Source organism: Orbicella franksi, chromosome 8, assembly GCF_964199315.1.
Source record: "Orbicella franksi chromosome 8, jaOrbFran1.1, whole genome shotgun sequence".
Classification (NCBI taxonomy): domain Eukaryota; kingdom Metazoa; phylum Cnidaria; class Anthozoa; order Scleractinia; family Merulinidae; genus Orbicella; species Orbicella franksi.
The window spans coordinates 14,718,222-14,734,071 of record NC_138152.1 but is presented as its reverse complement, the minus strand read 5'-3'; the positions used below and the strand labels follow the sequence as shown (position 1 = coordinate 14,734,071).

The following is a 15,850-nucleotide window of genomic DNA, read 5'->3' as shown; positions in this document are numbered from 1 at the left end:
GTAGCTATAACCATTGAATACAACCGGCCGATCGACAGCATCAGCTAATAAGTGCACTTTCTCAAAGTCTGTTTTCCTTTGCCACGTCCGCTCTATTCCCTTCCACTTACCAGGATTTCTACCTAAAAAATGCTCCTTTCTCGCATCGATGATTTCCAGGAAGAAGAGGTATCAAAAAACAACGCCTTAGTTCAGCAACACGCACAGCAAGAGATCGACATAAAAAAGCAGGTAAAGTAATTATCCATTGATAAGTTTGCTGATATAAGACATATAACGCGTGCTGGAAATATTGAGATCATTTAATTTCCGTTTGGTTTTCAATAGCACGAGGACCGCCTGCTACAGTACGAAGAAGATAAGGTAAGATAGTTTGCAGACGCAGGTAGCACCGATATCAAACATTTCCCCATTATTCCCTTGTAATGACCGGTCTTCACTTTGAATTGATATTGTAATAAGCACTTCCGTCTCAGGCCAAAATGACCCTGGCGGCAGAATGTACCGAGAAAGAACTAAAGATACTGAAGGACGAAGTTAGAGCTCTTCATGTAAGTACATGAGAAAATTTGTTAGTGTAAACCTATTCTACTCACGAGAAAACAAACAAAGAAATTGAATTGTGGTTCTATACGTGACTTAGGTATTCAAATGCAAAATGTAATATAAAGGCTCGGGTGGAATATCTAACTGAAAATTCATAGACTTAAAATTTTTGCATTGAAACCAACGAAAAATGAAGTAATTATAAAGCATTACCTGGGGTAGTTTGTTGTTTACAGTTCAATTCCTTGTGCAGGGAGATAAATAACGATACTGAGGTAACTCAAATGCACTGTTGTATCAAATGCCTATTGATTGTGGTCTAGTCTTGCTATTTTACTAATACTTTTCGTTTTCCCTTTTTGATTGCTTACTTAAAAATTTGTTGTTTTCTTGAAGTGGAAAGTGGTGAATTTCTTAAGTGACAATTTGACTTGTTTCAGTTGGTAAAGTACAATCTCGAAAAGAAGATCAAAGAACAGGTGAGTCATATATGATCTACAACAGACACGGAGCTAATTACTTGGCTAAGACTATCGTTGATGATTGAAGGTGCGTCCATGAGTCCAGCGTCATGGGTGCACGAAGAAATAATCCTTTTTTTTAAAGGTACACGTTTGTCCACATGGACTGTAGACAAAGGCAACGCGAGATTAAATTGTCTTGCCTCTTTGCCAGAGAGTATAAGTGAAAGACACTTGGCAGAGCTTGAATCGCAGAACCTTTGAATCGCAGAACCTTTGTCTTTTTCTTCTGTAAGCCAATACATGATCCATACCTCATCCCCGTCTAAATCCCGACTTATAACCCTATTTATCTCTGCCACCAGAAAAATCCAGCCATGCAGATTAGCAACTCTTATCGCCTGCCATAAATCCACCACCACTGACCCACCCATACTAAATCTCTATTTAGCAATTAGATTATGAGCTCGAGATTTCTATCGCGTGATAGTTGACGAGGGGCGCGCACAGAAATCAAGAGCGAATAATCTAATTGTTTTAGTATAAATCCACTAGTCATTCAAAAGTTTATCTAAATCCCTCTCATAGACACTTCTAAAACTCGAATAAGTGACCGCCTTAGCGTTTCTGTTAACAACTGTACACTGCTAGGCTACTCACTAGCTACAACAAAATTGCTAGTTAGTAGCATAGCCAATAAGGGGGCGGAATTCGTGACGGAAGGCTTATAAGCTGTAGCTACGTAGTTGAATCCGTTTTGTTTTTTTCCCCGTAGGAGCGGCTTATCCAACTGCAGAACTCTGCGAGAGACAGTTACGAGTCTCAGATATCTACTCTAGAGCAGCGGAGCAAAAAGGCGTTTGATCAATGCACTCAACTAGCCGAGCTCGTTGAAAACACAGAAGCAAGGTGTAAGTAACACAGTTTTAGTTACTTTCTGGAAACGCACTGATCTGTGGGCCTTTTGCTTCAAATTTTACGTGGTACAAAATTCACCATGCTGAATGGCAAGTTACTCCCATATCCAAGATAAAGACACGTTGAGATTTACTGGCTGAAAACGCTTTGTTTGGAGCCATAGCACTCTTCATTTTGCAATCCAGAATGCTGGATCATCTAGCATGTGACCGTAGGTTACAGAAGGCCCATTTATTGATAAGCTCACTCACAATCAGAACATACCGTGACACGGAGTTGTGGAAACACGTTGCACTAAAATAAAGCTTGTGCACCAAGGACGTTCGTGCCGGTTGTTGCAGGTTGGGCCGTAATCGAACCCAGACCACATTGATGGGAGGCAAGCGCTCTCAACACTGTGCCATCCCTCCTCTCCTACATCTGCTGTCGTATTACGGACTGATGACTAGCCCGCAATTGGCTTGATAGCCCAGTTGGTAGAGCACTGAATCGGTACCAAAAACGTTATGGGTTCGACTCAGTCCCGTTCAAGCATGTATATTTTAAATCTTTCTCCCTCCTTTCAAATATATGATTTGATCCGCTTGCATAGCTCAGTTACATGTTTGTTTCAACAGGATCGGCCTTAAGCAGGATTTGACATTTTCCCAAATCTACTTTTCAGTCTCCGTAGCCTCTCAGCTTCACAGAAAACTAATGTACACCAATGAACACCAGAAATGTCTTTTGGAATCGTATAAGAGAGAGCTTGAAACTAAAAAGTTTGAGCTTGTTACCTTAAAAGCAATAGTCACACAGAAAAAAGACTCTTCAATGCGTAATGCTGACGAGGAGCGTAGCCGTGCTGATACTCTGGAGAGGGAACTTCAAATGGTATGTAATTAAGAATATATACAGGAATTTGATCACTAGTCCAAGAGGAACGTAGCCAGTGAAGATAACTTCAAATGGTACTAGTGAGAAATTCTGGCAAAGCTCTGTAACCAGAAGCCAGAAGCTAAATGTTAAGCTCATTACCTTCTTATTGATACTTTTCAAAAATCTTGTCCAATCTTTGAGATGACGGTTTCCCTTGCAAGGATGATGGTCTATTTGAGGGTTATGTTGGCTGTTCACACTCTATCGATAAGAACTAAAACTAACAATGACAATTTAAAAATATATAACTATACATTTTGTCAGTCAGTCACTTCTCAGTTGATACCATCTATTTCTAGCTAGCGAGGCATTCAGAAATAGATCAATAGATAGATCAATAGATCCAGTTGAAGAGCCAAAGTGGGCGCGGTACACAGTGAAGATTTACAATGGCATAATAAAATGATGTTTATGTTGCAGCAAAATGAAGTCTGCCGAAAATCGCAGAATCGACTAGACGATTCGAGGAAAGAAAATGAGGTAGACCATCGGTTGCGTTGTTTCTGTCGACGACAATGGACTCATATTTAAGTCGGTTACCGGAAAAATATACCATATTGGATGAACAGAAGAAGCCAACTCAAATCACAAGTGTGATTTCTAAGTTAGCCATTAGATTCTTCTTCCAACATTTTAAGCTCATTTAAGTCATAGATCGGGAACCGTGGAAGTCCGAGGTTGTGTCACCTATAGTTCTGATGGAAAAGTATTGGGCTTTTCAGAAGAGTCTAAGCCAAGGTTTTGTATTTGAAAGGGATCAAGCTGTGCTGTGAGAATCTTGTGTACTTATCTGCTGTTCACCGCCTCTAGTCTATAAACCATCTTACAGACAGGCAAACATTCATAAAGTAACTTTTTTTTCTTTTTCCCTGTACTTCTTCCTAAAGAGATTGATGCAATCAATGAAAGAAGCACACAACTTGCTTGATCGACATGTGCAGTCCATCAACAAACACTGTGAGCTTGAGGCTGTTGTCCATCTCGAGCTGGACGAGATTAAAACAGAGTGCCAGACGCTAAACGAGTCGCTTAGTAAAGTACAAGAAGAGAAGCAGCTCTTAGAAGACGCATTAAAATGCAGAACGACAGAGTGGGATAAAAAGGTATTTACAGGAAATGTTGGGACAGCTAATATCTCTTTAAGGCCTGTTCACATGGAGTGGGGGACCTCGGGCAGGTGAGATTCCCCACCTTGGTGGGGTAACCAATCTGTCCATACAATCTCTCTTGTTTTCTTGATCGCGTTCAAATGTTAGGTGGGGGTACCCCACCAAGGCGGGGGACCCGGACAGCCGATCTGGGTGTCCCGCTTCGGTGGGGTGAGGTTTCTCCGTGTGAAAGCAATGGAGTTGAATAACCCACCTAACCGGGGTAATCAAATTACTGGCCAAAGCCCGCCAAAACACACGGCAGAACAACGTGGCTGCCAACCGCTACGAGCGTGGCGGGGTCCTCCAAAACCTCCAAAGCGCTGATGAAATTCCCAGTGCTGGCAACAATTTAAGCGTGCTAATTTCTTATCACTGGTTTCCACCCTTCTTCAATACAAAAACACCCAGAGAACAATTAACCGAGCAATCCCCCCTCCCCCCCACCCCCCCCCCCAATGTTTCCCGACAAAAAGGCGCTGTAAAGCTCAATAAATTTTCTGTTAACCCTGAGGTCTTTTTTAACATGTTTGCTATTATCAGAGACAGGCTTTAGAAAGTCATCTTGAAGACCTGAAAAAGGAGTACGAATCGTTGTCAGAGGCACACAATTCTTTGGAACAACTGAATAGCAACTGGTCAGAGCAAAACATGGAACAAAAGACTAAAATAGAATCTATGCTGAATGAAGGAGGTGAACTAAAAGAGCGTCTCGCCCAAGCCGAGGAGAGAATTCAATCAGAAAAGGAAAGGAACGAAGAGCTAAAGATTACTTATTCAAATGAGGTAAAACATGCTTTAAAAATTAGGCTAATTGGATGCTTCTCTTTAGAGTGCGTGCCATTTCCGCCTATCGTGTTAACTGTCTTCCTGAAGTTGTAGTCGATGAAAAATGTAAGTATGGTTCACGTAAGAATTAGTCAAGACGATTGCATTGTGTCCGTAATTTTTTTCTCTCTCTGTTTTCTTAGCCGCGCTTTGTTTCACGTAATTTTCAAAAAGGAGTTCCGAATGAAATATGTTTCTATACAGGTGGGGATAATAGGCACATGGATACCGGGCGGACGCTAATTAATGTGATTAGATCTTTGCGTTAGTCAGAAGATAAAAAAAAAAACAACAACAACAAAAAAACACAAACACAAACACAAAGAATTACAGCTGCTTTTGACACAATTGATCTTAGCTGAAATTATACCTTGGTAGTACTTTTTCCCAGTTTCTTCCCGAAGTTGCAGAAAATGGACCAACACGTCGAAATTAATTCCATTCACACAAAAACAAAAGTCATGAATTTTTGGTAGAGAAAATCAACGCGGAGTCTCACTCAATAAAACTCTATCAGGAATGTTGTTATATCAATGTGCAAGATACTAACTCTTACACGTTTAACACACTGAGGAGATCAAAACAAAGATGCTACTTAGTAATTTAGTAAACGCGTGACTGTTTCAGATTTCATCTCTCAAAGAAACGCTTCAGCAAGCCAAACAGGACTATAAAACCGAAACAGAGCGTGCAGGGTCTTTGGCAAATCAATCTGTTGCAATGATACAAAAAATTGAAGATCTTGAGCAAGAGCTTGTAAAGAAAGAGAAAGAACAAGTTTTTAACAAGAAAGAAGTCACAGATTCTACATCTCAAACTGAAGACGGCGTTTGTGAGGTAAGAGCGCTAAATTTTATCAACGTTGGATGACACTTTATTCAATAGGGTGAATAATTACAATGGAAGGCAGTAGTGTCCGTCATGGCCCTCGCATTCTTTTAAGTCCGTTCATTGATGAAAGTCCGGTTTATTCGCATTTTGGCAATTATTAAAATCTTAAAATACACGCACCGGCAGGCTGTAAAATTGAACTTTCGCACTGCAAGTTAACAGAACAATTTTTCTTTCATGACGGAAATCCTCCCGTAGACCTTTTGAATTAACCTTGGCGATAGTTTACTTGTTTATGAATGGCTTCGTTCTCTTTTTCAGAATCAGATTTGCCAAATAGATAATGTTAAGGCGGATCACGGAATTGGCCTGTATTTTTCATAATTATGACGAAAATGAAAGGTTTTATGATAACTAGGATACTATATTTTTTTTACATTATTCATGAGGTACTCACTTGGGGCCTTAAATTCTAATATTGTGTCAATATCCATTTTTTTTTTTGGAGTTCCTAAAACAAACAGCATGTAACTGTTACCAATTAAACGCGCAGTGTGTACAGCCTTTTTTGAATGTAGTTCAAATAGTTATTTCTTTGATTTGTCATTTCGATGTTTAATTACTTAACAATTGTTTGATTTATTTATATTGCAGCAGATTTCATCCTTAAGCAAGGAACTACTACGAGCCAAACAGATTGGTACAAGTCAAACGGAACGCACAGACTACCTAGAAGATCAGTGCACCTTGCTTAGCGAGAAGGTTAATGACCTATTACGCATTGAAGCGCTGGAAGAAGAAGAGCAAATCAAAGAGAAGGAAACACTTAGTACTGCTGTGCAGACAGATGATTCATCAAAGGCACGTTATCTTTATCTGTTCCTATCAACATTGACAATCCACCTGAATGGCTTGTTACCTGTTTTTGTTTATAACTGGTTAAATATTCTGTATCAAGTTGTACCTGGAGACAAGTGAACTGGTTTTTCAAATTTGCGCCCCTTACACCTGTGACTTGATTTAATTATAAAACATTTCTCTTTATTTTACTCTGCCCTACGGAGTAAGCAACTGAGTTGCCCCAGCAAACCTATTAACTTGAACTGGGAAATAGAAACGGCCGCGTAGTAAGACCCTTTCATGGCAGTTCTCTGTTGACGATATCTTGGTTTGGGGTAATGACACCAGAAACTAAACATATGGGAAGGGTGGAGAAACAATTGTTTGGCAATTCACTTAATTAAAATTCGAATTCCGATAGATTCGCTGACTTTTCCCTTACTTTACCTGTAATTTTCACCACGTTTGCCTGGCTCTAAGTAATGTTTTAACCAATACCCATACATAGAGAGGTTAACGAAAAACGAGAGCAATTTTTACGCTCTCTTAAATGTAATGTTATTATTTTCACAGATAAACTCAGATGGTCCACAAAATGTAAACTCTTGTTCTTTGACAGAGGTTAATGAAGTACAAGGTTAGCATAGGTTTTTTTGCTATATGGTACCAATGTCGATCCTCTAGCAACGTTGTAATTGATGTAATTGATTCATTGTTTTCCTCGTTGGTAGATCAAAACATCAACGAGCCACTTTCCAAGAAGAGCGGCAAAATTCAACGTCAGCAAGAGGGCGCTTGCAAAGACATGGACACAGCGCTAAATAAAAAGAAAACAGATACAGCAGAGCGGATCACAGACGCTACAGAAAACAAGGAAGAGAACAGGAATCGTAAACATGACGAAGCGAAATGGCAATTAAAAATTGACTTAGATAAGAAAATTGGCAACGAGAAAACCAACGATCGTGAAACACTAAGGGACACAGTACCAAGTAACGAGGTCAATGACGAGGGCTCGCGTGGAAAAAATGTAAGTAGTCAGGTGATCCCAGAGGCTCTTAAAGATCAGCCGGGAATCTCTGTAAACATAGTAGCAATGACTACTGCGTTAAAGATGGATGGCCAAGATGGCCCACCGCCTTTACTATCAAATACTACAAGTCTCGAAAAATCAAGTAACACAGCACAAGTCAATAGCGGAATAAGCAAGGAGATTAGTAAAGATTCCACTGATATACTGAAGACAGACGAATCCTCCATAGGTTTGGGAAGTGCAATCGCGCAGGGGGGTAGTGAACCTCCGTCAACTTGTCAAGACCTTGGCGAGGGTGACAGTACAGAAACTGGAGAAAAATCCCAAACATCAGGCGTAGAAAGCACGAAGAAAGATCTCACAGATATGTCGGGAGGAACTGTTAAAAATACCTCACACAAAGTGAAGAGGATAAGGTTTAATCTTGAAGGAAATGAAGCCTCAAGTACCCAGCCACTAAACAGTACTGACGAAATCAGCAAAAAGGAGACTAAAATGATGTTCTCTGATGAGAAGGATGAAGAAGACAAAGACCGTAGTATTGACAAGGATGTTAGTCACCGAATAAGTCGAATACAGAATTTACTGAGGGGTGATCGCTTGAGGACAAACCGGAAAAGAAAATACCCAGTTGTCTGAATGTTCATATTTGTTTCACACGAGTGAAGAAGGGGTAATGTCTAGGTGAAAATTTTACATACCACGGTACATTGAGATTGGTCCCTTATTACAAAGATTTTGCATTAGGTATCATCAGCATTAACAGCCACTTAGTTAAACCATCAAAGGTGATACATTTGTAATTTAATATGTTGAATATCGAGGCTGTTCAAATCTATTCAAAGTCTAAGCATTTGAATTTGATGTCTCCTACTGATAATTTCCTTGAATATTTCTTGTTACCTGTCTTGGTCCGGTAATTGTATAATTTTCCGTGGGATAATTACTGCCAAATTAAAGCATCTTTCCTCGTAATGGTCTTCACGGGCAAAGGCGGATTGGTAGAGCGTGCCTACGATAGGAAACATTTCAAACGAACAAACATTTCCAAAAACAAATCTGTGGAAAAAATGCGAAAAGAAGTGCGACCTCTTTTGGGGAGAGGTTGAGCGAGACAGTACATGTCCACGTTTGCCATGCATTCTTTTTATGGAGAATTTAGATGCTCATGATCTTGTAATCTAAGGGTTATAGAACAAATCATCAAGTATTTTTACTCCAATGAAACAGCAAAAGCACCTGTAGATATCATCGTTTGTCTTTTTCTTTCTTAACTCGCATAATTACGTAGTCATTAATCCGAGATATAGGTGTGGATGTGAGGTTCACTCTATCCTTCGATTCCTGTTAGGCTTTTTGCCAATCTGCAGACCAGTATGTAAAGGGTTCGCAGTCGAGTGCGCCACGCAGTATAATTTATTTATCAAGTGATTTGTTTCGGTGGCAGAGTTTTTGATCCGCGGATCGTATTTCCAACACAGTAATGGACCTATTAGTTCATTCTTTTAGTCCAGAGAGTGCAAAGAGTTTATGCGTGGCACTTGACGAAGGCAAAAATTGGTGTGTGACACGGGAAAAACAACTAAAAGACATACGTGATTCGTGAATTTATGAAACGTTTTTGGTTAAAAGGAGCTAAAAGTATAGGTGACGGGTGAATTTTGTTAAAACAGCCCCCCCCCCCCCCTACTTCCCCTGCATGCAAAGTTCCTTTGCCGCAGTGGGCGATTGTGACCTCGTTTTGAATTGATTTGCGTTACTTCGCCAAACGAGAAACAGATGCCCTTGAAATAAAGACATTTTTGCCTGCATCTGATTCGTTGTTCGATTTGAGACTAATGTTTGTAAGGGCCAATTTCCAATTCCCTTGGTTTCAATATTAATAGGCAAGATTCACTCTAGTTCACTGACTTTAATTCGACTAACACTCCAATGAGACGTTCCTGTTTGCTTGTACATAATTCCATGAATCGTCCGCGTCTTTATCCGTCTTATTCGTCTTATTCATCTTATCGTCTTATCTGTCTTATCCGTCTTATTCGTTGCTGCTTCGAGTGAATCGCATACACACAACTAGAACGTTTGCCGACGTTTGCCTTTACATACACACTCGAAAAGGTCTCGTGACTTAAACGCGGGAACTAAACGGCGGGAAAAAAATACATGAATAATACAGGGAACCCAGCAACACCCCACCCCATGCACAACTTAAGTGGAGCAGCACAATACTAAACATGGGTTCCCATATTTCACATATTTAAAAAACAAGGTTAAGCGTCAATATCAAAGTCAATGTCCTTGTTCACAGTGTCTCTCAATCACGGCTGAGATTTCTCCATTCTTCCAGTAAGTAAAGTTTCTGTATGGGTCGCACCAATGATGTCGAAGCTCCGGTCTTGACTTCCACAGTTCGCACAAGCCTATCTCTTTCGCGAACTATCTTGAGGACTCGGCCCATGCGCCACTGCCCTCTTGGCAACGGTTCATCTACAAGAAGCACAAGATCTCCAACTTCTGCGTTTCGGTGGGGTCTGTGCCATTTCTTTCTCTCCTGTAAAGCTGGAACATACTCTTTCAACCATCTCTACCAGAAATGGTCGATTAAAATCTGCGTCTGCCGCCACTTCTTTCTAGCTTCAACTGCCAAGTCTTCTGCATCACTCTTTTAACTGGAAGCAGGACTGGCCCAAACATAGCGAGTGGATCAAAGGTGGAGCTTATTGTTGACAAAAATCCTCGCCTTGTGTCCTCATTCAACTGTTTCTGTGGCAGTGATACCTTTACCCCAAATGAATCAGTTTCAGTGTTCCACTGCAGCCCCAGTGCTCTTTCAATGGAGAGCTTTTCAAGATCAAGATTCTTGACAGTTCTTTCCTCCGCGGGAATGGCAGCCAGTACCTCTTTGATGTTAGAAACGAATTTCGTCAGGCGAAAGTTGCCTTTCTTCAACGACTATATTAACTGCAGTGAGGCTTTCATTGCTCGTTCGGTAGTGGGCACGGAAAACAAGCAATCGTCCACATAGAAATTCGTAGATACGATATCACACACGTCCCTGTATAAACTCAGTCTGGTTATTGATAGCTGTCCGCTGTAGAGCCCGAGCAGCAATACACGGAGAATCTGCCTTTCGAAACAAATGGACAGTCATCCTGTGGTCATTTGGCGGCTCATCCACCCCTTCACTCTACCACAAGAAACGTAAGGCTTTAACGTCCTCCTCTGCACAAGCTATTCTGTGAAACATACTCTCAATGTCAGAAGCCACAGTTACCTCATCCTTCCTAAACCGGGACAGCACTTCAATGAGCGAGTTGTTCAGCTGTGGACCTTGGAGCAGTTGTTTTCGAAGCGAGGTTCAACCATACTCTGCGGCTGCATCATACACCACTCGAACTTTAGCCTAGTTGGGGTGATCACACCATGGCGCGCAAGATACCATGTGCGCGATTACTGGTGGTGGATGCTTCCTCTATAGACAACTTTTAAAAACAGCTTACCTTTTGACAAAATAGTCATTCATCACCGCTCTGTATTGCTCACCAAACTCTGGATCTTTATCAAACCGTTTCTTTAACTGCTCCAATCTCTTCTCTGCTAAGGATCAGTTGTTCGGCAGATGGCAGTCATCGTCTTGCCACAAGAGGCCAACTTCATATCCCCCATTCTTCAGCCTGGTTGTCCTTTCCCATATTTCCAGCGCCCTGTTGTCCTCAACACTGATGGCACTGTCACCATCATTTCCAAATCCGTACTACTCAGAAGCCCAGAACATCTCTACTTGCTGGTGGAGTTGCATGGTTGACTCATCCTCAGCCCAGTCAAATTCAAAAACAGAAAGTGCAACTGGCTTGCTGTCATCTTCCTTTCTGTTTCTTGGCCCAGCTACACACCATCCAAATGGGGTCTACAATGGATACGGCTCAGACTGAAGATTGTCTCCCCAGCAGTAATGCAGAATTATGTGAGCCTGTGGCACCTGACCAATGAGGACTGAGACTTCGTTCAAGTCCACTGGAACATACGGAAACTCCAAGTCTTTAAGGTGGGACCATTCTGACAGATCTAGCTTATCTGGGCAGTACTGGTCTGACACATTTAAAGTCTCCACCGTCAAAGCATGATGGACTGGGAAACTAGGTCCATCTTGATCAGCTGGGCGGACCAGGAAGCTAACTTTGGCAGTCATGATTCTTCTGAGTCACAGTATTGATTCTTACTTTCTCGGGAGTACCTTGAAGCTTCAGTTTTTCTGCAAGTTGTGACGCGATAATGGGGAACTAACGGCAGCTGTGTCTAGCAGACCATACGTAGCAACAATGGCGCTATTGTCAGCAACAACAGACAGGGGTACTACTTTCAGCAGGACAACTTCGTTTTGAGTTCTCTACAGTTGCGTTGTTTACAAGTAGGCCATTCCTTGCAGGAATACACTGATCAACAATCCTTTCATTTTCCTTGACCTCAGGCGGTGTCACCCCAGGTGCATGTAACAGTGAATGGTGACTTAAGGGGTGAGCATAGTCCTTTTCCACACAACCGTTCGTTTCGAGGCACCTCTTCCCCACATGAGAAGTAGATAGACAACGGTAACACAGTGCATTAGATCTTGCAAACCGTCGCCGCCAGCTTAAACTCTTTGTTGGAAAGACTGAACACCTCGAAATTCTATGCTTTCCCTTGCAAACCATACAAGCTTCACCTCGGCTCCGGTCACTTCCAACCACTGGATCGTCTTCCGCTGGTAAGACCTGTCCTGTCCGTTGATTAATACCAGCATCTGCCACAGCAACCTCCGTTGTCATGGTGGTAATTGGTGTCCCACTTACTGGTCTCAACATCAACGGTTTCTTGGATGTGTTACCACTGCCAACTCTTGCCGTCGGGGTGCTTGATCTTCCATGCACCCGGTCATTCTCGGTTTACGACTCCAGTAATGAATGCAGAAAGCTCCTTCAGCGTTGGCTCCTTGCCACCTGTCCTTTCACGGTACAGCTTAGCTGACGTTTTCCATTTAGCCTGTAAGGGGTTTGGTAGGAGGTGAAAATTTTGTCGCATATTGGTAGTACAATCAAGCTCATTTGAGTGCAATTCGATCATTGACCAGCAACAGTTCTAGAGTTTGTCGGAAAGAGTTACAAGAGCCGCACTGTCACCATTTCTTTTTTTGGGACCACTAATAACAGAAGATTTAAGTGCCTCAACAATCATAGCATTTTGTCCAAACCTCTGCTTCAGCACCAGTAGAGCCATACGACAACCATTTTGTAGGTCTTGGTGGTTTTCAATAACTTCCCTCGCTTTCCCAGTCGTGTAAGTCATTAAATAGTTCATTTTCTCACTATCAGTTAGTGAAGCTCTATTCTCTACTTGATGTCTGAAATTAGCTGTAAACCGCAGGTACCGGGATGGATCACCATCAAATAAAGTGGGTGCAGGTGGTGGCTGAATCTTTCTGAGCTCCATCTTTTCCCAGAAGTCTGTTCGAGGTTCGTAGTTGGCTTTCGCAATGGTGCAAGAGTCTACTTCAGCTGCAACTTGGTTCACGGTATCCCCACTGCTATTAGGGAGTTTAAGCAAATCACTACGGCTGGTGCTACTACGGCTGCCGTGATTGAAAAGGTCTGGGGATAGTACGTCTTGGTGGTCTGCGAAATTTTAAGTTTAGTGAGTAAAGCGAAATACAAAGATGTAAGAAACATCTACTAAGGAGTTTAAAATCTCTTTTATTTAGTTTCTCACAGCCAAATGGCCTCGCTCAAAGGACGATGGCCGTTATTCGCCTTCCTAGGACGAACAGATTATTTCTGAGCGAAAGCGAATGTCATACACTTTGTACCATAACAATTTGATGGATGAAATATATAATTTCGGAGGCAAATATCTCAAAGAATATCGAGTGAAGAACACAAATATATCAATACTCAAAGAAGCAAAATAGCATCGTATAGTTATCCAGACATAAAACATTTTCACTAAACCCTCAAAGCAAACTTAACCGAAGAAAAACAACCTCGTGCTCAACACGTATATTTCACTTGACTCATTTCGCCATTCCAACACCTTTGCCAAAACTCATCGTAAATTCAGGATACGGATTTACAAGCTTGTGAGAAGCAACCTTGACACAATCTTCGATTTAAATTGCCTTTAAAGGCTATAGTATCCAATGGAATTCTTAAAATGCCGATATGTCCGTTGAAAAGGGCCGGAGAAGCGAAATAACCCCGACGTAGTAGCCACTACGGCAAAACATCCCGACTCACGTTGTCAGATTTCACGCTACGGCCATTCTCGTCCCCAGTGCTACTACGTTGACGAGTAGCTCCGGACACACCAAAAAATTCGAATTTTTTCATTGGCTGACAAAAAATGAATGCGGAGCAGAAATGAAAATTACAAAACTCTACGCATTCCATTTTACTTCCGGCCCGGATGGCGGCACCTTCGCTCAGTTGACACTGGTGCGCTTTACGAAAAAAAAAAAAAAAACGCAAAACAAATGGTGACCTTTCCCGATCGATCCGAAGGAATCGTTAAAGTTTCCAAGTAACCGAAGAAGTACGTCGCCTGTAACGATGTCATTTTCGATCGTAATCATCGTCCTTTGTTGTAGCAGCCGAGAAGGTGGGAAGATTACTTTGTCGCTGACCATACCCCAAGAAATCATAAAATTAAGTTCGAATCGGCAGTGGGTTTCAAGAAACGTTTGTCTTCCTTTATGAAAAGCTCAAAAGGAAACTTAGAGCCAGGTGAAAAGACGAAGAAATATCACTCGTGCTAAGCAAATGTGGCACTGGAAATCCGAAGGTGAGTGTGTTTTTCTCTCTCTGAAAGATCAAACAGATCAGATTCTAGCAATCCAAAATGTATTGATACTAAATTGCCAAAATGGATCAAAGGTCCTTGATATAATACTCTGCTACATACCTGGAGGATGTGGCAAATGGTCTGAACATGAAATTTGGTTTGTTTCTTCCACATATTGTTGTGTATGTATCTGTTATTATCTGTTAAGAAGCTGCTGCTGTTATAGATATATATAATATCTGTTTTTTAGCTCCCCTCTCCTTATTATTGAGACCCCCCCCCCCCCTTTAGTCTCCCCCCAAAAGACACGAACAAACCTTTTGTGGTCAGGCAAGAGTTTAGTTTGCTTTAGAGCCTTCACTCAATTTTTTTTTTAATAATTTACTCGTGGAAATGATGTGTAAAGGAAAATAACCATAGATAACCATAGCTGAAATTTGAGGCCCTTTCCTCTCTCCCCACTTTAGTTAGGAAGCAACTGCAACTAGCAAAACTTTATTCCATCACAATAACATTAATCAGTGAATAACAATAATTTATCATCCATGCAAATAACTGTGAACAAATATAAGAAACAATTATTTATACATGTATAACTGATAACGAATCATCAGACTAGTGGGTTTCCAAATGTAATTTGGGAATTATCGCTACTAAAACAAATCAAACATCATAGGTGTACAGAGTTACATTAATATCCCCGTTCCTCATTAATGCGTCGACCATTATCAATCATTCATTTCTGGACAGTTTCACGAATAAGCTCTTCTTCAGAATGCAGATTGTCATACACTCGAGCGTCAGGTATTTGTTTTTCAGTGAGAAGTTATTAATTGTATCTCCACATGAAGATCACCAAACTCTTGAAAACACTCATTTAATTTCACAGATTCTTCACCGACTAGCTCCAAGCGATCAGTGTAAAACGCAGACTGCAGACCGGGGGTAAAATGCAGCCAGACTGCAGACTGCAGACCAGGTGTAAAATGCAGACTGAGGGTAAAATAAAATATTAATAATAAAAAACGAGTCATAAGGATAAAATAAAGAGTGTTCGTACAAAATGAAGTTGAATTCTGTACAGGTCGTGTTTTGGCATCTCTTCTATCAAAATGGTCAAACTAACGATTATTTGAGAACGCCGAAATGTTACAAATTCTCGTGTTTGGATAGCCGACTGTCACCTTTCAGCGAATACCAATTCACAAACCTCTTGATATATTAAAGTCGAGTACAAAGATTGAATGTATTTCACAAACTAGGCTCGATACCTACAAGTTTAGCTTGCCCTGTTGTTGTGCTGTCGTGTTTTGCTTGCCTTGTGTTCCGAACAATTCCAAGGACATTTGAAGCAGCTAAGACACGCGGTGGTTTGAACGTTATTAAGGCTTTGTCGATGAAAACAGGATAAAGGAAATACGCTGCAAGAGTTGGTCGGTCCCAGACCTAATCGCGTAAACAAAATCCAAATTGGCCGACACGTAAACAAAGGTAAGATGCATAGAATTACAATTAGG

The 15,850-nt window shown here is 41.2% G+C and overlaps 1 protein-coding gene across 1 annotated transcript; it reads left to right on the top strand.

Moving 5' to 3' along the window:
* Nucleotides 1-2,621: 2,621 nt before the first annotated feature.
* LOC145494351 (uncharacterized) lies at nucleotides 2,622-4,428 on the top strand. The gene is made up of 3 exons (XM_081473793.1): nucleotides 2,622-2,798; nucleotides 3,264-3,323; nucleotides 3,731-4,428. The coding sequence occupies exons 1-3, from the start codon at nucleotides 2,622-2,624 to the stop codon at nucleotides 4,022-4,024; spliced, it is 531 nt and encodes a 176-aa protein (XP_081329919.1). The 3' UTR covers nucleotides 4,025-4,428.
* The last annotated feature ends 11,422 nt before the right edge of the window (nucleotides 4,429-15,850 follow it).

Bases quoted from the DNA above. Each gene is read 5' to 3' on its own strand.
- LOC145494351 (XM_081473793.1), top strand. From the start codon at position 2,622: ATGTACACCAATGAACACCAGAAATGTCTTTTGGAATCGTATAAGAGA. The intron at 2,799-3,263 runs GTATGTAATTAA...TTTATGTTGCAG, and splicing joins TGGAGAGGGAACTTCAAATG to CAAAATGAAGTCTGCCGAAA. The intron at 3,324-3,730 runs GTAGACCATCGG...TTCTTCCTAAAG, and splicing joins ATTCGAGGAAAGAAAATGAG to AGATTGATGCAATCAATGAA.